The sequence below is a fragment of the Amblyomma maculatum genome, chromosome 9 (assembly GCF_055883805.1).
Source record: "Amblyomma maculatum isolate TAMU_Amacu chromosome 9, ASM5588380v1, whole genome shotgun sequence".
NCBI classification, from domain to species: Eukaryota; Metazoa; Arthropoda; class Arachnida; order Ixodida; family Ixodidae; genus Amblyomma; species Amblyomma maculatum.
This window is the reverse complement of record NC_139352.1, coordinates 62,620,888-62,646,225: the sequence shown is the minus strand read 5'-3', so window position 1 is coordinate 62,646,225 and position 25,338 is coordinate 62,620,888. Positions and strand designations below refer to the sequence as shown.

General features: G+C 47.1%; 2 protein-coding genes across 2 annotated transcripts in view; one reads left to right on the top strand and one right to left on the bottom strand.

Moving 5' to 3' along the window:
• Window positions 1–23,099, bottom strand: part of LOC146179190 (uncharacterized) — a 112,582-nt gene extending 89,483 nt beyond the window's left edge. The window contains exon 1 of the mRNA XM_084578865.1: window positions 22,638–23,099. Coding sequence (XP_084434991.1) covers window positions 22,638–22,792 — 155 coding nt within the window. The 5' untranslated portion in view covers window positions 22,793–23,099. The remainder of the gene's footprint in view (window positions 1–22,637) is intronic.
• The window catches only part of LOC146179189 (solute carrier family 60 member 1-like), a 250,908-nt gene that overhangs the window by 116,771 nt on the left and 108,799 nt on the right, over window positions 1–25,338 (top strand). The window lies entirely within an intron of this gene.

Genomic DNA, 25,338 nt, shown 5'->3' with positions numbered 1-25,338 from the left:
GCATGACCGCTTGCATGTTAGATGTAATCCGCACTCTTCCCTGCACACTAATAGCCATAACCATCCTGACCCACAGCAGGCGTTTAGATTATTTACTCTTTTTTTTTTTTTTTATTGCGATAGCAATACTGCGCCAGGTATCAAGCCGTCGCGTGGTCCGGGCGGAGGCCACGCGTGACTTTGAACAGCCGAGGAGGAGGAGGAGCAGAAGAAGAAGAAGAACAAGAAGGAGACGAAGGAGAAGAAGAAGAAGGAGACGAAGAAGAAGAAGAAGAGGAAGAAGGAGACGAAGAAGAAGAAGAAGGAGAAGGAGAAGAAGGAGACGAAGAAGGAGAAGAAGAAGACTGGTAACTCACGCTCTCGCGTCATGCTCTTAAATGATGAGCTTAAGCGTCCCTAGTAATGCAGCACCTTACACTGATGGGGCGTGATATGTCGCAGGCAATAGAAGCTAGCTTCCGCTTTGCTATCGCAATGCAATTAGGGTTAACTAGAGTTAAACCACAACTATTTTTCTCTGTATACATTTCTTCTGAAGCGAAAGAAAATGCGTTGCTCACGTACACACTCGTCGCTGCTTCAAAGAGTACGGGGATAAGCCCCAAATGTAATAGCGCAAAAGCACGAGAGTAGTAAACGGCCGTAACGTCCAGCGTCGTTCTTTCCGCGGGGAAACCATGCTCTGACGTAACATTCGCCCATCGCCTTGCTTTCAGCGTCCGTCGCTTCCTTCCCCGGGGCAGTACCACCCGGATCGCGGTCCCCACTACGACGACATCTCCAAATACGGGCTAGCACTACTACGCAATGCGCAGCGCAAGTGTAGCGATCGCATTCCGCCCCCAGCAGCTGGCTTTCCTCCTTTCCGATCCGGTGCGTAGTCGCGTGTGACGTCGAAAAGAGCCGCGATGACATCACGAGCACAACGCGCAGTCGTGACGTCACTCGACCTTGTCCGTCTCTCCCTGTGCGCGTCCGTTGTATGGCCACTTTTGTCGAAACGCTTCGCGCTCAGGAAAGGAGTAGAGTTTTGGAAATTTATTGAAAGCCGTTAAAGCGCTTTCTCTCGCTCTAATTAACAGGAATCGGGAAGTGCGGCGACTAAGGCAAAGCTTGGCTGCCGGCGAAAGCCGTAGCAGACGGCGTTTCGCCAGTCCAATGTCGTCTGCTACTGCACCGCCGTCGGCAGAGCATTAGTGGCCCCGGCCCTTCTCCTTCCATTACATTCAATTGCTTCGTGTTGTGGAGAGGCGGAACTGAGTGGCCCATTCAAGGTGTCTTTTGCGAGCCACCTTTCTTTGTGTATTATTTTCCGCTATCCTCCCTTGTATAGCCGCAAGTTTCTGCTTGTTTCTTCCTCGGCCTTTTCTTGAGCATCTCGAGGCTTCTTTTGTGCTAGATCGTTTGAGTCGTCTGGCGGCGCGTCTGGAGAACTACCGGATTGTAAGACAGCCCTTGGATGAAAAGAATGGCCGCGCATTTTTGCTGAAGGTTAGAGACAACCGCGGCAGGGAGGAGCAATTGGTAGTGTCCTGTGGAAAGTTTGCATGACGCAGGCTCCAAACATTCGCGATGCTGGCTTTTAGGAACGTTTTTTGCACGTAGTGCTTTGCAGGCGGTGTGTACTGCTTGAGCTGTTTGAGGTGTTTCTTCGTAGCGAAAGTTCTACTGGTTGTAAGGGCATGTTGAAAGGCATTAGAACACGCGAAACATGCTGATAGTGGCGTGTGACTCAAACACTATGCACAGTAGACTACATTCCGGACTTTAGCACGCACTGAAACTCAGCCGACACTTCTGTTATTATTATTATTATTATTATTATTATTATTATTATTATTATTATTATTATTATTATTATTATTATTATTATTATTATTATTATTATTATTATTATTATTATTATTATTATTGTTGTTGTTGTTGTTGTTAGTTTATTTCGTCACCATGCTGTGCATGATGACAAGGTGCCCATAATAAAAGCTCCCTTGGCATCTTGACTATATGCTGCCGGCCCTTACCAAGGCTTAACACTTGGCGGAAATACAGTAGCTTTAAACGCAAAGCTCCCAAAGCACACGTAATTATACAGTGCCATGGGACAATTATAAAGTAGCAAACAGAAATACGAAAACCACAAAATAAACCAATCCTAGTTGTTCTACATTTTTCACAGATAAGGAAAGCGAGAAGATTTGCTGGCTTGTCCCTAACGGTTCAGATAACAATGTTAAAGTTTCGTTTTGGGAACGTTCAATTTAAAATCAGTTTTTGCGCTCATTAGTGTAGATTTTCTAAACCGTTATTTTAGTTTTTCTACACTGTTACTTAATTCGTCAGCAGAAAAAAATATATATGCTGGCATATACCTTCTAATTTATGAATTTCTAACCGGATACAATCAGGACTATATCGTTAATGTAAGTATTAAAAATAAAAGTTCACATTATTCTAAATTAACGCTGCAGGGATCTGGCTATTTTCTGATAAAAGCAATCAATACCAGCTGCTTGTTTCATCATCATCATCATCATCATCATCATCATCATCATCATCATCATCATCCTGACTATACCCACTGCAGGGCGAAGGCCTCTCCCATATTTCTCCACTTAACCCGGTTCTGTGCTAGCTGCATCCACTTGACCCCTGCGAACTTCTTAACCTCATCCGCCCACCTAACTTTCTGCCGCCCCTGCTACGCTTTCCTTCCCTTGGAATCTAGTTTGTTACCCTAAGCGACCATCGGTTACCCTCTTTTGACACTACATGTCCTGCCCATACCCATTTCTTCTTCTTAATTTCCACTAGAATGTCGGTAACTTGAGTTATTTCTCTGACCCACTCTTCACGCTTCCTATCTCTTAATGTTACCCCTACCATTTTTCGTTCCATAGCCCTCTGGGTTGTCCTCAACTTAAGTAAAACTCTCTTGGTTAGCCTCCACGTTTCAGCCCCATAGGTGAGTACAGGTAAGATGCAACTGTTATATACTTTCCTCTTTAGCGATACCGGTAAGCTGCTAGTCATAATCTGTGAGTGCTTGCCAAATCCGCTTCATCCCAATCTTATTCTTCTTGTTATTTCCTTTTCATGGTCCGGATCTGCGGTTACTACATGTCCTAAGTAGACATATTCGCCTACTACTTCCAGTATTTCGCTACCTAATGTAAACTGCTGTTCCTTCCCAAGGCTGTTGAACCTTACCTTAGTCTTCTGCATATTGATTTTCAAGCCTACCTTTCTACTTTTCCTGTCTAGGTCATCAATCATTATTTGCAGTTCATCCCCCGAGTTGCTTAGCAAGGCAATGTCATCAGTAAATCGCAGATTACTGAGGTATTCTCCATCTACCCTTATCCCTAACTGCTCCCATTGCAAGTCTCTGAATACTTCCTCTAAACAAGCTGTGAATAGTACTGGGGAGATTGTGTCTCCTTGCCTAACACCTTTCTTTATGTAGACCTATGGTTGCTGTGCAGCCACTGTATATATCTTTCAGCACTTTCACGTACGGCTCGTCTACCCCCTGATTTCGCAATGCCTGCATCACCGCCGAGGTTTCAACTGAGTCGAATGCTTTTTCGCAATCAATGAATGCTATGTATAAGGGCTGGTTATATTCCGAGCATTTTTCTATCACCTGATTGATGGTATAGATATGATCGATAGTAGAGTACCGTTTCCGAAAACCTGCTTGATCCTTTGCTTGATTGCAGTCTAAGGTTGTCCTGATTCTATTAGCGATTACCTTAGTAAATACCTTATACGTAACAGACAGTAAGCTGATTGGTGTAATTTTTAAGGTCCTTAGAGTTCCCTTTCTTATGAATGAGGATAATGTTTGCCTTCTTCCATGGTTCCGGTACCGTCGATGACACCAGGCACTGCGTATTATGCTTGTTTAAGATCGATGATATACGATTGTGCTTAATGTGCTGACCACGAAAACTGTACCCACCTAAAATAGCTCATAACTTAAAAGGTCGAATGCTTTTTTGATATAACTAATTATGCCAGTTATTATTTTAGTTCAATCAAGTCGCTTCTAATACACGTTCTTTTCTATCTAACAATGCTGACTCTGTAGAAAAATGCTTGCGTAAAATTAGGCGATGTTTGCTTTCAAACTAAGTAAAGCACCGACGCTTTATTTTTCAAATGACGCAGAGAATATGTCGGCGAAACAGGTATGAGCCAATAGATTTTTTTTTCTTTCAATGTTTTCTGTCTCAATTTCTTAAACACACAAGGCGATTGGCACGTTTCGAGGAATTGTCACTGAAAACTCGTAAAATTCTCCATTGAAACAAGTGAAACAAGTTCGAAATGCGCTGAAGCTAACTTTCATAGTTTACTTCGCAAAAGAGACAAAACCTAAGACGTGTACACGAAACGTGCCGCTTGTTTCCAAATTTCCATTCCCCTAGCATAGAATACACGCTTTCTGATATTTAATTTTCGACACCAGATTACTCAGCAGTAGTAATAATAATAATAATAATAATAATAATAATAATAATAATAATAATAATAATAATAATAATAATAATAATAATAATAATAATAATAATAATAATAATAATAATAATCTTTATTCAGTATAGTGAAAACAACACAGACAAACGGAAGCGCAGAAGCCACAAGTGGGCTTGTGCGGCGACAACCAGCAGCCGCGGCAATGTACGCGCTACATCAGAACTCCATCATAGGCAAAAAAAAAAAAAAAAAGAAAAACACAAATAAATAAAAACATAAAAGAAACAAAAAAATAAATGTATATACTTAACGCAATGATGAGTTGCGGTCGTTTCATCTTTCGTTTCTTTTTTTAACGACTGCCGTAGCATTTCTGAGCGCATGCGACAAACCTCTGTTCGCTACGCTAACTATTGCATTACACAGCATGCCTAAACATGTTCTGTGTCAGCTCAGTCGTGCCGCTCACATCGGGTTTGAAATGCGTTTATTGGGCAATAGCAGGAGTAAGGCGTACGAAAGAAGTACTACGCCCTCTACGGCTACAGTCCTCCGCAATTTGGCAACGGCGGCTGTTCGTTGGCGCTTTTTGAACGTGCTGCACACTTCTCGTCCCAGCAGGACGAAGGAAAAAATAAGACTGAGTGGTTTACTCGATTCCTTCATGTTTAAGCAAAAGCGCTAGAGGGCGAAAACGAGAGCAAGATGGGACAATACGACAGCGCTGAACTTACAACTGTCTTTTATTAGGAAAACAGACATCAATTTATACACCAATCAAATATGCGTCCAGGCGCAACGTCAAAACTTGCGTCAATCCAGACGTACTTATCAGAATAAAATCACTTCAAAAACACGTGTGCACACTGAGCTATCATCCGTTGTGTAGTAGGCTCAGTTACCTGGCTGATAAAATCACGGAAGGTGTGCTGACACACCTGTCTGTTTTTCTGATTATATGGAATGCCTCAGTCAGCTCCCTTGTGCGCCGGTCATTATGGACAAACAACACTTCTGCATCTACAAAGAATGGAACGCATTTACAAGAAAAGCAATGCTTGGCTAGGTTTGTGGCTTGTTTGTTTAATGCGTTACATTGCTCCATGAGCTTAACGTTGATACATCGTCTAGTTTGACTGGTGTACAGGGGTAGTCAAAAGTTCCCAGGCCGCAGGTTTTGCTTCTGGCCGACATATTCTGGCGTGTGAGATCCCATTAAAGCTATCAATTATCTAGGAGGTTAGAATAATGATTATTTTACCCTTCACAGGTATTTTGAGATTTGGGGTTATCATACCTACCTGACTATATTGCTCAGAAGAAGACCCTGTGGCCTGGGAACTTTTGACTACCCCTATACGTGCAGCCACAAGAAAGAGGAATTTGGTACACTGCGCCCTTGTGACGTGGAACGTACCCATTTACATGCTTAATGTTACATTTATTCACTTAGTCTTCATATACACTTGTCTTCGTCCTCTAGCGCTGTTGCTTAAACCTGAATGATCATCGACTAGCCCAAACCTCCATTCCCTCTCTCTTGAGCACTCTTTCGATGCTGGTCGCTCAATGCTTTATAATTCCCGGTGCATCGGGCCAGTTTCCAAGTGGAAACATGTTCCTCTTAGAATAAATGCGCGATCAGCGAAGCATCATCGGTCAGGAAGACAGCAGGTAACGGACCTTGTACGACATCATGGCTGTTCTTCGGAGCACTGCCAGCGCCCGCGTGCGTCCCATCATTACGGAGAAGTCATATCCGGAACGCCGCGGCGTATTAATTCGTATAGGCAGGCGTTCCGCGACTAGTTGCGAAGGAAAGGAGAAGGCACCCATTTTAAGACTCAATGAGATAATGCTATCACTGCTGAGATTAACGAACGGAGGCACTTTCGTCTGTGACTAACTGCGATGCCAACAACGGCGTCGTGTTTTTTTGTTTTGTTTTGTTTTGAGGAATGCCTATGGGCTGAAATTGATGTAAAATGTAAAGAAAAATCACAGTACGGTAACAGTTTTGTAACGCGAACGAACCAAAGTTTCTCGTATGTTGGAGGCAGATTTGTTTCGGTGCAGGCACCCTCGCCGATACCACCGATTCATTTTAGGAAGGACATGCGAAGAGTTAGCATTTAGAAGCTAACATATCTTATGAAGGAAAAGTTGATAGTTGTAGCCGTATCCCACAGCACTTGAGAGGGACCAGTCTCGATCAAAGCCACCTAGCTGTGTCGCATCGCTACACCTGGGAAATTACAGAACGCCAGCAGGCCGCAACCTATAGGAAACAAAAATCAAAGTCAGAATGCGACATCCGCGAGGAGTGTCAGACGGAGAGAGTGAAGATGTTCGTCTCATGAAGACGCGTTCTCGTGCCGTCGCTACGCACGAATGCGGGTCGCCGATCTAATCTGGGTCGAGGGTGAGATCGCGCCGGAATTTGCTCACAGCGTCATTTCACCCGGCGGGGCTAGTTTAGGCATCTTCGCCGCCACCTCAGTGGTGCACGGAACCGAGGCAATGAGGCTGCTCATCAACACGCTCGAGGTTTTGTCGGCCGAGCGGTGAGGCTTATAATGCCGAGCAACTCGAAATGGAGGGATTGCTCACATACGGCGACCTTACACATCACTTCAAACTCTCTAGGAGAGTATACCCACCACCACACAAGTCACTAACAGGACAAGAAATTGTCCGGAGCAAACTATACAAACCAACTCCTTCCCCAACCCTGCGGTTTACGCACACATATTACCCGACAGGATAAGTTCATCCTGTACTAGGTGCGGGGAAAAAGCCGACCTTAATCATATCCTATGAGATTGCTCATAGGACCCGCCTCCCAAGGCTCTCATAGAAGCCCATTCACATGAATCCTGGGAGGAAGTACTGCGCAACGCGAACCCAGATATACAATTGGGCGCCGTAAACCGAGCTGAAGAAGTAGCCGCAAGCCACCAGCTGAAGGCACTTGGATCTTCCACTAAGACCCAGTAACATTATTATCTCTCTCTCTTGTGTTGTCAGTAAAGCCAATATGGCTTAAGCGTGCTGTTATTGCTGCAAGCATGCGGTTAATGCTCAAGCTCCACGTAATGCCGGCTGAAGGACACTTCATTGTATTTCCGGGAAACTCAAAATAACCTCCAGATAATTGGACCGAATGCTAAAATTGTTCGCTGTAATGTCAGTGCAGCTTATATGAAAGCACCAGCTATCATTGCCAGGCCCAGACAGCACGTTCTGCAAAATGCACTTAGGTCAATGCCCGCAACTTAGCCAACATGGCTGGCAGTTTTCACACATCTCCGAATATTTTGGCTGCAGACTTTTGCGTGTCGACGACTGTATACTTCAAAAGCTCATTATCTGGAATTCATTAGCCTTCCTAGTTTAGCTTGTGGGTGGTAGTCAGGAATAAGTTCCAGCGTTTGCTAAGCCATTTGCTCGATCAAACGGGGCTGGAATTCCGAAAGAACTTTCTGACCACCACAGCGAAAGTCTAACCGCGTGTAATGCGTCACATATTTCGTGACCACAAGTGACAGGAAGCTACTGGTGTGTTGACCAGAAAAAAAAAAAAAAAAAAAAAAGTCCTGCAGCATTTCTTCATTTTTTTTTGTAGAAGGAGGGGGGGGTAGCTAATTTGCGAATAATAGCAAAACATCCAGCAAAAAAAAAAAAAAAAAAAAAAAAAAACTGAAGATGTCCACCCTCTGATGAATTCCGCGATATTTGCGAAGCACAAGAACGACAATGTTGCGCCGAAGAAACAGTTTTTCCTGCCTCGCCGAACTATTTAGGAGTATTTACAAAAATTGCAGTGACATGCTTTTTATTTTTGTTTCGTCCCAAATTTGCTTTAGGTAACTTTAGAACGACCATCGAGTTGACACGTAGCGTAGCAGTGCTCGGTGGCGAAGTTATTGAGATGCGTTCTGCCCGAGCGTCAAGCTGCTGAAGACGGCTTTCTAACTTTGTAAACATGTTAAATGTCCTTGCCCAACCATCCTAATGTACAAGATCACTGAGAAGAGAGAGAGAGAGAGAGATAGGGAAAAAAAAGACGCACCTCCTCTTCTAGCGCAGTTAAACAGTTTCGTGATAAAAAAAATGCGTCCAACACGAGCATAAAATACAGATGCAGAAAGGAAAACTTCGCGCTCCACGAGGAAAGAAAATGCGATCAAAGCGTGTAACCCCCAAGACTTGAGGTGAGACATCACGTGGCTTACTTTCGAGGGCAATGTCTGGACACGAATCGTTGCGACATCTCACCCCTCATTCGTATCGCAACACATATAAATGTGTTGGTCATTACGGCATGCGTCAACACATTCTTAAGCCAGCGTACTCGCCCCAGTACTCAATTAGCACTTTCTCGAATGATCACTCGTTCAAAAACCTCGAATGAGGCGACGCAGCCGCATCGGCGACAAAACAGAAAAACACTCGATCCAAGACCCGTAAGCTTCATGCCTGTCAACCTCGTGCACGTCATCAAGCAGATACTTATATAAGCACACGTCATTGTTAGGAATACGTAACCGAGACTCCCATCAACACCTAGGTAGTCTTGGTGTATACTTGACTGGGGCGTAATAATAATAATAAAAAAAGCACTTGAATTCGCAACATGAATAATAAAAGAAAGGAATACCACATAAGGGTGTCAGACTCCACGATTACCGTTGCGCCACCCTGCGAGCTTTCTTCTCTGCCACTTCGAAGCGTCCGCGTGACTCGTCTCGCTCTACAGTCGTGCCAGGTGACAACGCCCACGTGCCGGTCTGTCGCAGCTTGTGCATAGTGTAATGCGTACCAGGGCGGCGCGATTAACGACTCTAGCTGCACTCGTCTCTCTGGAAAAGCTCCCACGAGGAAAACAACAACAACAAAAAATGTTTGCTAAACAAACAAAACCAAGTAAAATGAAAGAGAAAGAAGATGTAGTACTTGGAAAGAACCTAGTGAGCAGTGCTCTGTACGCAGTCATGGGGAAAAGCAGTGCGACTGTATGCACGCATAGCTTGACAGTGCGCTCCTCACGTATACGCCCCTAATATGTTGTGCATGCACTGTATGCGCATATCAGTTATGAACCTCAATGCTTTGGAAGCGAAGGTGCACCTTGAAGGTCGTGCTACAGGATCGTGGTGTGTGTGGAGGAATAGCGTCACCTGAATGCAATATCCTTCGGCATTGCATTCAGGTGACTCTATTCGGTATTTCATATACTCACAGGACGCATTGCATAAACTTGCGGCAATGCAGACGCGTGTGCATTGCTTCCACACTTTCGAGCCGTATCTATTCATGCATGGATAGGCAGGAGGATCAGAAACCTGTTAGTACTGCTTGCATCACATGATGACGACATTATCTGACATAGCAGAAACACTTGTGGTGTAGCAGTGAACAGCGCGAATTCAAAGCGAAAGAGCCGACTGCTTCACAATGCCTGAGGATCAGCCCTGCTTGTATATCGCCAAATGTAACAACAAGCATCAAACAGACAAGACACACAAAATTGCTCACTTTCGTCAAATGGCTTATCCAAAGCAGGAGTGCTTGTATTTGTGCATTCAGTAGGTGTTATTGTTATTTGGATAATCTTAAGACTTTACTCGACGCATCTAGAGGTATACGCCGGTTTACGGGGAATTTATGCGTTATTTGCGTCCAACTACGGGCACACAGGTTCGTGCTAGGCTGGGAGCTGCGCATCGTTCTAAGTCCGTGATGTGCGCGTCTTTTAAGCACATGATTCGGCGCGAAAGACGCGTGCGCAAGCCAAGGCGCGTGCGCGATCATATGCATCGTTCGGAGCTTCCTAAGCAACTTGCATTTATTGTGACATAATCACCTCCCATCTGCGCCCTATATTTCTCTCTTTCCTGCCCCTCTCCTCTCGTGTGTACTAGCAGGTTTGGGTCAAGGTTTCGCCAATCGGCTTCTCCGCCTTTTCCACCACAAATGTTTTCTGCCCTCTTCCAGCCTGCATGCTCAGTCATAGAGAGGTATAATGCTGACACAGTCAGGAGTCGGTTTGCTATCCCCGCTGCTACAGCTGGTTAAATCAAGGCGCTGTGTGCAGATGCAACAGCGTAACACTTAAACAAGTTTCCTGTCTGCTCCTCTGCCAGTCTGGTTGGTCTGTGGAGTTTAACGTCCCAAGGAGACTCAGGCTATGAGAGACGCCGTATTGAAAGACTCCGGAAATTTAAATTGGTTAAATTGGTTCACAGGAAGGGAAAGGCGCAGTAACTGTCACACTTGCTCTGTGGACACCCGAACCGCGCCGTAAGGGAAGGGAGGAGGGTGGGAATGAAAGTGGAAAGAGAGAAAGAGGAGCCGTAGTGGAGGGCTACGGAGTAATTTCGACCACCTGGGGATCTTTAACGTGCGCTGACATCGCACAGCACACGACGCCTCTTCGTTTCGCCTCCATCGAAACGCAGCCGCCGCGGTCGGGTTCGAACCCGGAAATTTCGGCCACCTGGGATTCTTTAACGAGCATTGACATCGCACAGCACACGGGCGCCTTGCTGTTAGCCTCGACTGAAAAGCGGTCGCTGAGGCCGAGATTCGATCCCGCATCGTTAAACTTGGTAGTCAAGAGCCCTAACCACTGCACTACCGCGACGGGGCTGTTTGTTGCGATGGGGCCAGTCTGTAAGGGGTCTAAGTGCGCGCTCGCAACGTATAATTTGGTTCATACTGCATGTAAGCACGATTCGAATATGCATTTAATTCGGGCCCCGACGCAGCGGCGGAGTGGTTCAGACACCCAATTACTGCACCGGAGTACTCGGACTCGAAGCTGACCACCGGTGGCCGCTCTTCGATGGAGGTGAAAAGCAAGGCGTCCGTGTGCTGTGCGATGTCAGTGCACGTTAAAGAACCCTATTTTCTCGAAATTCCCGAAGCCCTCCACTACGGTGTCTATCATGGCCTGAGCCGCTTTCGGACGTTAAATCCTACAAACCAAACCAAACCAAACCACACCAAACCAAATAAAACCTTTAATTCGTTGAATTTCTTGCTTGGTCATTAATTAGTCTGGCGCGTAACATCCATGATTTTCAAAGAAGAAATATTTTTCACAAAACCAGCTTATTGGCCAGTCAATTCAACTAAAGAGAGGCGCCGGTATCATCACGTTTCTGTAGTCGTGATGCTGTTAACATCAGTTATACTGGGTCAGTGTGACGTCTCCTTTTAGTTTTGAACGCCCTTTCTTTACGCCTTTATATGCTGCGAGCGGCGAAACCATAACAGCGCCCCGGCTCTATTTTCGACGGCAAAGGCAAGTGACCCTTCAATGGCTTCCATCCAAAATCACGCCTCTACCCGAAAACGCACTTGATGGTTTAGCCTGGTTTACGCCTCCGCTGGTGGCGCGTCCTCCAAATGGCGTTGCGTGTGGTCTTGGCATACTATTGAAGCATCGGCATCTTTGGGTTCTTTGTTCTCAAAAATTGGGCGGTTGTATACGTGGAAAAGCAGCTTTCAAATCCACCTTTTCAAATTCATCTGCGTAACGGCCGACTGCCATGGTGTTGCCCTTGCTGCTGCTACTCCCACTAATGCAGATACTGCCCGCGTTTGAAGCCATCTCGGTTGGCGCCCGATTCGGGAGCTGTTTCTCGGGCGTTAAACCCAGAAACTAAAGTCGCTAAAGCAGCGACGCAGGCCAGCGTCGTTGCTCGCTCTAATTTTATTTCGTCCTAGGCCCCACCGCCTACTTAACTCGGCCCTCCGTAAAATGCAGCGGCGCCCCCCGTTTTCAATTTCTGCGTCGTGAGCGCAGCGCAGTCGACGACGGCTCCGCCCGCTTCGCGAGGTGGTGGATGAAACGACGCCGTGAGGCGACTACAGTCGCTTTCCTGCTTGCCGCAAGCCGACGTCGCATCCATGCATTACAGTCGCTCTCGCCTCTCTTCTCTTTCCTATCTCTTTACAAGCATATTTTTCGCACGGTATAGCTCCCGCGCCTAGCAGCCCCTTCTCCTCTGCACCCGGACAACTGTAGATAGGGGCGCGAAAGCGGGATTTCCCTTCGCGCAGCCGCTGCACTGTGTATACATGCTGCACTGCCCGAGCTGCTCGTCGACTCCTGTACGGGGTGGCGATGCATGTATGCATGACATCTGCTGCGTTAGCGGTCGCGTGGGTGATGACAGGGCGCGCCCGAAGTCGCTGATGTCAGCCGCGGTGATGGGCGCCTATATATGGCCGAGCAGGGAGGATTTGTCGTCTTCGGCTCTGTTGAGGTATGCGTGGTGAGGAAATGTCCTGTCGCGCAGAGTGCTGGAAATAAGGACCAATAGGACCAAAATATTAGGATTGTTGTATCGTGCTCTGAATCGATTCCAAGACCATATTTTTTGTAACAATTTGTTTGCTAATTACTTTTATCCGTTTATCGCTGGTAGCTGTTGCCTGCGAGGTCGGCGTCAATAACCAGCAAGTATTGTTCGCGAACTCCAGTGGCAAAGCGCCAACATCAGGTGTCGGAGGAAATATATGTGTACGCATCACGAACTCTTCATTTCGGTCCTGCGTCTGCAGATCATTTATCGACGGGCAGAAACGGAAAGAGAGATAAAATAAAGCAAGAAGACCACTTTTCCCCATCAGGACGTTAGTGATAATCGTAGAGATGTACGTGCCGGAGCAGCCATATTCTCTATCGGAATGAGCTTTGCAAGTGCCTTTCTAGAATGTTGGCTGCTTTGACTGCATTTTCAGTTGCCCCCAAGAACTTCATGTCGTGTTTTTAATCTTGTGTCTGAAGTTTTCTCTTCATGATTCAACCTGCGCTGAGACAAAAACCGGGAGTAGCGGTGCTACTTAGACCAGTAATTTCTCGCGAGTGTGCCGTTAGAGTCATTGGTAATAACTCTGGTGATGACAATTTCACAATCAATCTCTGAAGCGATGGTTGTAGCGAAGTTGCACACCAAGAACGAGCCCTAGTAGCACTGTCCGTCCTTTCTTATTCTATATATCTGGAGAGCCAAAGGACACAGCGGAGCTTAAGATGATGGTTAGCGCGAAACAACGCTGCAAAGCTCGCAACGAGAGCGCGCGCGCGCGCGCGCGCGCGCGCGCGCACACACACACACACACACACACACACACACACACACACACACACACACACACACACACACACACACACACACACACACACACACACACACACACACACACACACACACACACACACACACACACACACACACACACACACACACACACACACACACACACACACACACACACACACACACACACACACACACACACACACACACACACACACACACACACACACACACACACACACACACACACACACACACACACACACACACACACACACACACACACACACACACACACACACACACACACACACACACACACGTGTACGCAAGGTGAATTTGAAAGCCCTGCGTGTCTTAACAAGTGCCGCGCTGCTCGGTGTGTGGGCGTCCGTCCGTGTGCGCGCGCTGTGCCCAGACGAGGGATAAGCGACGACTGTAGTGAGAGAAAAAATAAAAGCCTCGCTTGTTCCCTGCGGGAAGGTCTCGGACGCCCACCCAGCGACCGGCGCCGGCACCGCCCCTCTCTGCCAGCTATAGGGCCCTCCTTGTGGCTGAGCGCCCGTTAGACTCGATTGATGGCCGCAGACCTCTTTCAGGCGCTTGCTTATTTTGTATCTTCCAAAAATAGTTTTCTCCCTACGCCGTTATTTTTAATTCTGTGTTATATATGATCGCTCATTTGCCGCCTGCGAAGTACTCGGGGTGAAGATGGATCGAGCTATATCTTCACCCCGTCAGCCTCAAACCATGATGTGATGGCCCCGCAGAACAGGGATCGTAAACTCGGCTTTCACCACTTGTAATTTTGACTCTCGTTTAATGGCACGCGCTTTCTTTTTTGTGAAAAGCTGCACTGCTGTTGTGTTCCGTGCTTTTAGCTAAGAAATGGCTATTTTCAGCTATAGACGCGTTCTTTGCTTGGTTACATATTTCTTAACCTAAAATGGCATCGTTCGCCGTATTCAGCCTTGGAGACCGCAGGTGGGCTTTCGTTGTAAGGAAAAAAAAAAAATGACCTTTCGGTCGGGTGGACGCCTCTGGGCCACTCTAGCTCATGCGCACAGCTTCATTTGCTCACCCGGCTACGGCTTTCTCACTCACTCACTCACTCACTCACTCACTCACTCACTCACTCACTCACTCACTCACTCACTCACTCACTCACTCACTCACTCACTCGGCTCCACTCCGCTCCACTCTGCATTGTATGATCAATCACCAACTGGTATGCTCTCCTCGGATTCTGACCTTTCATGACTCTTCAGCAGCAGTGGTTTCTGGATGAGCGCAACTGTAGGCAGAGATGCGCGTAGCAGCTAAAATCGCCCGCTGACACCCGCGAGAGGAGATATGAACGAATGGTGCAAACATTTTTGCAACCGAAGCACATAGCGAACGAACTGCCCGTTGTCTGTTCCCACGTCCTAAGACCGTGGATGGCGAGACTAAATTGCGAAGCATCCCATAGGAAGTCGCAATACTCAAGTATTCCGAGTGCTGAGAAGCGGCGATCATCACCGCAAAAGCGCACACATCATGCGAGCTTCACGGATGCCGCGGACTATACTCAACAATCAAACAGTCCACGACAAAATGAGAGAAAATAAAAACGAGGAGACTTAATGGCAAGTTGGAACAAAGCTCCTTCGCCTCCGCCCCCAAACACAGATAAAACACCTCGTTTGCTGGCCAGACACGTCACAAAGGCGAGAAAGCCGAGCCGTTTAAGCGTTCTCTGCTGGAAACAATGTGTTCGTTTTAAAGCCGGCGGCGAGAGCGGGTAAAACAGTAGCCGCGGCGGCGCCGAGGGTCTGTCGCCTTTTGGCCGGTAAGGCACAATGGCCTTTTAGTGTCTGCCGTCTAGATTGCTCAATTTCGAGCAGCGCCCGTCAGCCATCCCTTTAGTCTCCGAGTCGCGCCAATACCCCGCGCTCTCGCTTTCTTTTGTTTCCCTACGCTAGCCTCTGCTTCTGTGTTTTGAATCTCTTCGGAACGCAGCCGAAGAAGAAGCGGCGGCGGCCGCGGTGTCGACAGACCCATTGATCTGCGGACGGGCTTTGAGGTCCTGTCGCAATCGCGAGCTCATTGATTGAGGCGCGCTGCTCGTAGGCCTCGCGAAGTTTTTTTTTTTTTTTTTTTTTTCTTTTCGTTCTTCCTCCTGACTCTAGTCTTTTTTTCCCCTCGTTGATTTATCCCTGCTACTCCTCAGTCTTTGTCGATTTCTCTTTCGCCGTCCGCGAGCGTTGACGAGGAGATGATGCGGGTCTGGGCGGCGGTTGCGTGTCCCCGCAGACAGTGTGTGCAATATTGTCTGCACGGCATCATCTTGGTTATGGGATGTTGTGAAAGGCCGACATCATCAGATGCGTAAAGAAGGCTCTGGCTAGATATTAGAGGCTTTGCGAATGTGCAGCGTCTCTGACGTACACTCTTGCCTTCTCTGGCTCAAACTAAATGTCGATGATGTTTCTCTTCTTGTCGCTTTTCTTTGGGTGTTATGAACAGTATACCCACTGAAATAGTAATTTGCGCTTTTTATCAAAATACATCGCTTACAGTAAAGCATAAAAAACATCAAAGCAAAGCCAAAAATTCCGACACGTGATTTTTTTGTTGTTAAAGCCGGAACTGACGATTCATTTATTTTCCGCAATCCTGTGCGCTAGCTTAGTGGCATTGGCGGTTAGGTCGTCGGGCATAATTCCTGATAGGGGCAAACTGCAAACATGTCCGTGTGTTATGCGATGTCCGTGTATGTTAAAGTACCCCACGTGGTCGAAATCGACACAGACTCTTCCACCACTGTGCGGAGTCCCCCGTAGATCGCGTGCGCGTTCTGGCTGACAAACCCCGCATGCTGTGCTCTTCCCAACTGCAGAGACAGAGAGAGAGAGAGCGAGAAAGAAATAGAGAGAAATAACTTTATGTGCCCCAGATGTCGTGAATTAGGGCAGGTGGGTCCCAACTGCAAACTGTGCAACGTGGAAGGCCTATAGGTCTTCGGAGGTACACAAATATGTAGTTCCTTGTGCCTTGAGTTAATATTATAAGGTACACTCCACCAACAATCTTTAACTCAATCGCATCGATCAATATACACATCAGGTGCACGTGAGTAAAATCGCATCAACGCGTGTTGTCTTTCTTCGATCGCGAATTGACCGGCCTCCAAGGCAAATGGTTCCAAATTGAGCGACCATCGAACGCAGTGATTTCACCGGGGAAGGCTGCACACAGAAACGGAGCAACGATATTCGCAGCATGAGATAAGTCGAACCGCGAGTACGTAATTTCAGCCACACCTTATCTTGAAAAGGAAATCAAGATATAAGGCGCACTATGAGTCGACAGCAATACGAAAGGGGGGGGGGGGGGGGGGGGCGGGGGTTATAGGCACGCAAGCAGCCTGTGCTAGATAGAGGAGGTTAATCGGTAACATCCAAAGGCGCGAGCTTGCCCGAAGCGTCATAATCGGCACATGTACGATTATCCGACTCACGTTCGATCTATACGAGCGCGCGCAAGGTTATCGACGCTGGTGTGCGCTCTAAAGCGCCTCTGCTCCTTCACTCCTTCGTCGCGTTCTAATCGGATGCCGGCACGTGCGTGAAACGTGAGCGGCATAGAAAGAGAGAGCAACTAGCGCACGAGCGAGATATGCCAGAAATGGACAGCGTGGTGCAATCTGCGATCTGTACTGTGAACAACTAAGGGTGCGGGGTTTGTTAAGAGGCCTCAAGATAATTTTTACTATCCTGAAAGAGACATGCGCGCGATCCTGTGTGGCGTTCAACATTAAAGGCATATGCCCATCGTTATATCGTGGCGATGGCACCTGTCGTTTCATAAACTCATCACATATTGCCTCCTTTCCTTTCCTATTAGAATGGCGCGGAGCAAAGGGCCAGACAGGGAAAGTTCCTCCGTATAAAGTCTCCACCACTCCTGTCATTGATCCCTTTTAGTCTCTATTCTTTGAGACACAGTGAGGACAGCTCCTTTAGGTTTTCGCCTCTGGCAAAATCTTATATCCCGTCGTTTCGCTACTCCAGCGACGTTTTTCTGCGTGCAAAAGACTATTTTGTTCGTAGGGAATATTGAATAAAAAAATTGCAGTTTATTTTCGTTCGCCGGTGCGATTCAAAGTGTAATGATAGCTTACCAAGATACTTTGTTGGGCGAGTTATCTTTTATCTTGTCCTTTGTCTTCGTGTTCGCGCTGTTTATATTAGTAGTGATAGCGCCCAAGGCCATAGTTTCGCTTTGCTTCATTTTCCGTATTTTGCCTTTCCGTCTTCCTCTTGCAGCAAAGTTGATTGACAGATTGCCAAACAATAATTGCCTTGTCACTGATACATGTAATCTCCGTTTACCGTCCCGTGTACCAAAGTACCTCCCTTGACGTCACCGCAACTGAGCTTGTGAAAATAACTGGCCGTGGCAATCCCCGTTTTTCATTTTTCAGTTGGCTTGTAACTTAAAATGCCACCGTTTACGAATAAAGTACCCTTTCTTCGATTATATATGACATTCGATCTACCTCTGCCGGTTACAGTTGGTCTCCAGAGTCCTAAAGGCTGCCTGGCTTTGTTGGTAGGTCAAGTACACCCTTGACGCTGTACAAAATCTGTCCGAACGTGTGAGAAGGTGTATCGTTCAATTTGGCTTGCAGACACTCTTGGTCATGGCCAGACATAGTTGCATATACTGAGGCATATAACCCCGGATGAAGATATACACTTCAGTAATGATCTTTCTCGGAGACAAGCGCGTCTTAATTTAGTTCTTTTCTCCACCAGGGGTCGTTCCAGCGCGTCCAGTATAGCTACTATACCACTGCACGCTTTTTATGATCCAAGGCTGTCTGAAATACAGGAGAGTGAGAAGAAGTGCAGTAATGATGGGTTTCTGGGCTGATTGCACTCAGTGCTTCGGGAAAACGATCCGCAAGAGGAACGAAATGACGCGGCGGTTGATGCTTGCGGTTTATGTTACATACATATATGCGGCGCGGCACGCGCCAGCAGGAAGAAATTGGCTGTGCCTTTTCCGTTACAGTGTGGCTTTCGGGCAATTTGTACAGAGAAACGAAAGGCTAGCCTATTGGGCACCGCGCGTGCGTGACGGGGTTGCGCGCACTGCCGAGAAGAGAGAGACCGAGGGGGTCAAGGTGGTTACTCTGCGAAGCTGTCGATTCGAAGCATTTAGTGCTCTATAGCTCGGAACCACGACAAACCACATGCGTATATATATGAACGCACAACTGTCCCCGAACTCTCGGGCAGTGACAGAATGATCGAGCAGGGAAATGATCAAGTTATAAATCGAAAAATGAAATTGGGTCGCCATCGTATTTTGACAGCTGTAGGGCAGACTCCGAAGAGAATTCCGTCGTCATTAGCGCAGAATGTCGTAGCCGAAAACTCTCGCGCTCGTTTTCTTACCGAGGCCAGAGTTGTTGTTAAGCGGGGGCGGGGGTGGGTGGGGGAGGGTTCATAGGTCACGCAGGAAATGTGGACCGAGGTATGGCTGCTATATTGACGATTTATCATGTGGGTGCGGACATATCGAGAAATTGTGGACAATCGCATTTTGTAAACAGGGAGTTTATTTATTTATTTATTTCCGAATTACTGCCAGCCTTCACAGAAGGCCTTAGGCGGGAGTGGGATTACATGCATCATTGTTAAAGAATAAACCACACAGCAGAAAAGAAAAACCGGCTTAACAAGAGGAAAAACTAAGAAATAAAAAATCATCATCTGCCGACCTGCCACCAAAAAATGAATTAAAAGACTCGCACATCGACACGCTGTTCGTACAGAGAAAGTGGCCACCAGAAAGAAAAAATTGAAAGTTTTTCGTGAAGCTGTTGTTTTAACATTGTAATTCCATTAGCGGTCAATGTTTCCGCGCATCTCCTCTTGGGAGGCTCGACGGTTTTTGCTATCAACGCTTTTGTTATCGTCATGAACATTCGCCATTGGCTTTCGATGGCAGCCCTAACTATGCTGGATGCGAGCGAAGGAGAAATTTCAAAATAAATATTCTGCTTCGCAGTAGAAGATTGCTCTATCTACTTCAGTATTTCCATGAGGTATCTTACAATATTACAGAGTTGCACCATTGAGATTGATTCGAAAGGTATCTGGACACAATTGCCCACGGAGTAGACGTCTCCAAATACGCGTAGCTTATATTGGGCGCCTATGTGTGCTCAGAAAAAGGGGCAAACATTGCAGCTGCCGCATCGGACTGCGTTGGGTATGCAGAAACTCCTACCACCGTTAGAACAACTATGGCCGCGTGTTTCTTAACGCGAATACTTTAACGTGAATAGTATTTATAGCGCTAGTTTTGCAATATACGGTTTTGCGTTGCAATTGCTGATGCAATAGCAAGGAGCTGACTTAACAAATGGCGTAACAGGAAATACAAGACAGCTGTTTTGCGCAGCCGTCGTCTCGGCGTTTGGAGGTGTAGTCAGCGAATACAAGCCAAAGTGGACATGTCGTCCTTGCGGACGCGTTAAGGTGGGAGTAGTCATCACGAAAACACCCGTAAGTACTACAAAACCATCACTGAAACGTTACCAGGGCCCATATTCCGAGTTTTCGTCGTTATCGAAGGGTCGCTATCTCACATGACCTCGAGTCATCTGATTGATGGAAACGCTAGAACATGATGTTGCCACCTCTTTCGGTTCCGTAGTGGCGACGCCCGATGCCGATGACTCCAGGTCACGTCAGATGACTCCAGGTCAGATGACTCCAGGTCACGTGAGATAGCGACACTACGATAACGACGCAAACTCGGAATACGGGCCCAGGTACGATAAAGCAAATAATTAAAACGCTGACAAGTAAATGAGCTAATCTCGATGCCTCGGCATGAACAAGGGAGAGCTTCGGGCTCTCTGTGCCGACGTGGGAGCTGCCCTCTACACCTGGCGCCTAGCCGAGTGTCCTCCAGGAACCCCACTGTGGGAAATAAAGTTTTACCAAACCAAACCAAACAAGGGAGCCGTATAGCGTTCCGGAAAGGCCATTTCATTTTTCACCGCGGTCAGCGTTCAATGGATTTCGTCGAATACAGGTTCCATAGTAAGTTGATCCGAGAAGATAAGAAGATATGGAGGGGGGCACTTATGGGAGCAGATGCAATCATTTCCAGTTACGACATGTTCTTTAATACTCGACATCGTTCTAGCTCGCAGATTGGGCGGCGGATCCAAGAGTGCACCGTAGCACCGCACTGAGATAAGTGTGTCCCTATCGGAAGAAAGTTCCATCGAAATTTTCTCGGAAGATACTTTGCTGGAAAACAATGGAGAGAGTATAAGCTTTGGCTTTACCTGATCACGTAGTGAAAATGTACTTAGGAAACCTCCTTAATTGAGGAGGCAACTATTTTTAACAGCACCAGGCGCATCGTGCACTGTACGGGGAAACATCACGAAAACATAATAGCATGCTTCGATTAATCTAACTTTGTAGTGATAAATCAGCACGCATTCAAATGAAATCACCTCTCAGGCGAAACGGGACGATAGAACTGCTGTGTAAAAACAAAGCACCGAGGCGTGAAAGTGAGCTACCGACGCCGATATTCTCCGTATACCTTCTATCGCTCCGAAAGGTAAAAATAGGAAAAAAAGAACTAATAAAGCACCGTGAGAGCGCCGTCATTCATGACGCATAGTTAACGGCTGTGGCCGACGCCGCCCAAGGTTAGCGCCTAAGTTTGTCTGCTTCATTATTTCGCTTTGTACTGAGCTTCTCGCGCGGGCTTTAATTGAGTCTCTGCGCGATATAACGAAGCTTCAGCGGCCGTGTGGCAGCTGCAGTGCCTTCTTTTTTTCCCTCCGGCGCATACACCGAGGTGAAGGATAGAAACTCGCTCTGTTGTGCTTTGCCGCCGAGACGTGTGCCAAGGGCGGACGCGAGTAGATAGATACATGGTTGGCTGTCCTTGTACCGTGCTCTCGCGCCATACTTCGGTTAGCTTGACAGTGAATGGTCTGGCCTGGTGATAGATATAGCACGTCGTGATCGCCTATCTCACGGACTTGCCCGATAGGGCAGGGGTCGTCACCCTGTACTTTTCGCGGGTACAGCGTGTGATTTAGGATAGACACTTTCCCACGACCGGCAAAGGTTATTCAGAACTGGCTTTCTCAGATCCTCTGGCGAGAATTATTTTCGCACATTCTTGCAGCGTTCATCTAGACATAAAATCATTATGAAGAGTCAGAAGCGTTTAAATAAAGCCATCTTGCGCAGTAACCCTTTTCTCTCATTTCGGAAAATCAAGCAGGCATTTTTTAAATATTTTGGAAGGTGCACGTGCAGGTGGTCCCCAAAGTACCTGAGAAATCTGAAACTGCGTGAGGCCCGGCAGTGACCAAGATACTTTGTTGGGCGAGTTGGTAAACATCCATTGTTAATAAAAACAGCTCGAACAGGAAGACACAAGACAAGATAAAAGGAAGCTACAGGACAAGCGCTGAGTTGCCTTGCGTCTCTACATTCGCGCACATGTGACAGGTTCGCTGAGGTGTCATTGCATACAACCACTTCATACAACCGGGTGTCTCTGGGGAATACACTCCCCTGACGCACCAGAATAGTGTGTAGAGGGAGGAGGTGTTTCTGATACTCAATTCGCATCCAGGAGTCGCATAGGAATCGACGCACAGGAACAATTAATTACCAAGGCTTGCATCTGCAAAATGTCTCCGTTTGCGTATTGAAGGTGCGACCCACAGTTCTGCATACATTCTTAGCCTCGATTCAAACATCATTCCAAACGCTTCTAACAGGAAAAGCTCAGGCTTTTTAGAGGTACCTTCCTCCGTGACATCTTCAGTGATGTAAACCGCGGATACTATTCTTTCCCCTGCTCTGGTCCTGCATGCGAGTCGGAGAACGGTCTCAGGTAGCCCACCGTCAACACGTCAGGTAGGTTGAAGCAGACTTCGGTACTTAACGGTTCTCGCAATATCAAGAAAAAAAAAAGATGTCACAATCACCGGTTACTCACGTTAATTGCCCCTGCTCCAGAGCCCAGTCCATTAGAGCCCGATCCACCCTAGGCACTGGCACGTTAGACGACGACGATCCGCGAGAACCTCCGCGCTGCGCCGTCAACAATCCAGCGCAAGACACGAACATCAGGAGGACCGGGATCGAGATCATCGTCGTGATGGGTGGCCGCGCAGTATGCGGCAGCTACCACCTGATCCACAACGGGAGCAGTAGGGAGAGTGACGAGTCCTCCGCCGAGCTGTCAGCGGCGAGGAAGCAGTAGCACGCGGCGAAGGCACACACACACCCCTTCTTCGGCGCGCGCCCGTCGTGCCGGTGGGTCGAGGAGTGGCGTCGGCGGCGTTGGGAGGGCGCGACTTCTGCGGCGACGACGGAGGAAGTGCGGTGCGAACCGGTCGGCGCACGGCGCTACACTGAGACGGCGGCCCGCGGGACCATCGGAGGCTTATAACGCTCCAGGACCTTGACCGGCCGCCGCTGCCCGCAGACGCTGCGCTCTTCTGCCGCTACTCTTCAAGGAGGAGGCGGCGCCGGTTGCTGCCTCCTTCCTCACCTCTTCCCCCACTGCACGCCGGTGCGCTGAGGAGAAGGCACCTGTCCAGGAGTGATAGCTGGCGGTGGGAGGGACATTTGGCTGGTACGGAATCACGTGAGAGAGCGGTTAAAAAGCGATTGGTTCTTGACAAACGGAGTCCATTTCGGGTCCGAGACGAAGGTTCTACCGTTTACTAACGGAACAAAAAAGAACGTCATCTAGGTGCGGCCTAACCCTTAACTCGCATGTGGACCGGGATCTGGTTGACTTGGGCCTGGAGTTTGGGATCGCTGTGGGCATTCAATGCGTTCTCAGAAGTGACTAAGATTTTAGTGTCTCCTTTGGGTTGAGACTTAAGGTCAGGGAGGAAAAGAGGTGCTAAGGTCGTCATTAAGAGAACCGATAAAGGACGAACTTACAAATATTAAACGTTGTCATAATGAATAAATAACCTAAGAAATGGCAGATGCGAAAGCAACATAAAAATAAAGTGACAGAAATTACTCGTATCACTGACCGTCATCTGTTTGAATTAGGCATAAACAAGGCGGGTGTGTATGGCAGCCGACAAACGTGTCGTATTCGAGTGATTTGCGGTTTAGACAGGCGGCATAAGCGCACATGGTGTGTTCTTGTGTTTCTTGTTTTTATTGGTGGTTATACTTGAGACGCTGCAGTTTTTATTGTTTCTACGTAGACAACCGCCTAGTTCAGACAACATATCTATTAGGCAAAATCGGTCTTACCGCTCTCCCTGAAACTCATCGTCAACATTATAGGGCCCCCGACAAGACCTAAGAATGATTTTCATCTAAACACGTAAAATTAATCAAAATTAAACATGATTTTCGAACCGCAAGCAAGAAAACTGCAACGACAACTTCTCAGACACCTCGGTAGCCCCAGTGTATGTCAAAATGTACGCTTCAGAAGAGCTGATTAATGGTACTGTCCTCCCCATGAGCTTAATTACGTCCAATGGAGGTCAAACACCCTTGCTGGTGATTACGTCGAATCTCGTTGAATGCGTCTTAGTCTTTTTTTGTATACGATTAGGCGACATGGACTCCAGGTTTATTTGATGTAGAACTGCTACTTTGAGGATCTGTCATGATAGGGACAACTGAGATATGGCAAGAATGAGATAGTCGCAGCAGACTATCATTAGGCTTAACGCTGATCCCCAAGGCAGCTTCCACATAATGTGATAGCTCCCGACTGTGTACCTATGACAAGTGTGACACAACAGCGGAACAAGCTAAGGGAATAATGGTTATGCGCGTGGAAAAATGCAAGTACACAAACTTAAATGTTTCGCTTATCTGCATTACCCGCAGGTGCCTGTTTTCATATACACCTCCTTTTCTTTGTATGCGCCCATCTATAAATTAATATTCTTGCATGAGTGAACAGCGCTGCTGTGAAAGCTCGAACCTCGTATTCCGACCTCCTCTTATCGAATGTGACATGTCAGTAGCGAAGGGAGAAAACTGTATAGTTTTGATATTTGTGTGGCAATAGATTCAACCTCCCCCATGCCAATCGTGCATCGCCCTCCATGTATATATTAATCCGTTATCAGAAAAATCGTAAATCATCTACTAGTTGGGCAAGGTAGTGCATGCTTTGTAATTACAAATTGCATTAAAACGTACAACACACGTCACTAGAGGGAACACGATGTCTCATCTACTTGCTTCTGGTTTTGTACGTTTTGTTGCGATTTTTAACTACAGAATATTTAACACATTTCCTTTGTTGACCCTCTTGCTGATCGTTTGTTCTTGGGGCTAACTTAAAGGTTGCGATCAGGAGTCACTGGCTTGGTGAGCAAACGGGCCCTTTCGGGCGCAGGGAACTACTCTTGAAACTTCGGCCTTGTTCTGATCAGAATAACTATAAGTAACTAAGCATGGGTCGCATGGCATTCTAAACATGAAAATCAATGAATCCAGTTCTCTGGCCTCGCCATGCAAAAGTTCTCTTTTTACAACATATACTACGAAATACACGGCGATTGCGTTTAGCCTGGACTAAGTACTTCATGCCTCTATTACAGTGAAGCTGGCTGGATTGATTAATCACGGGGCTTCATGCTTTGGCCGTTAGATGGCGGCTGTCGTCATGTTGGGTCGGTTTGGCCGATGATAAATTATCAACA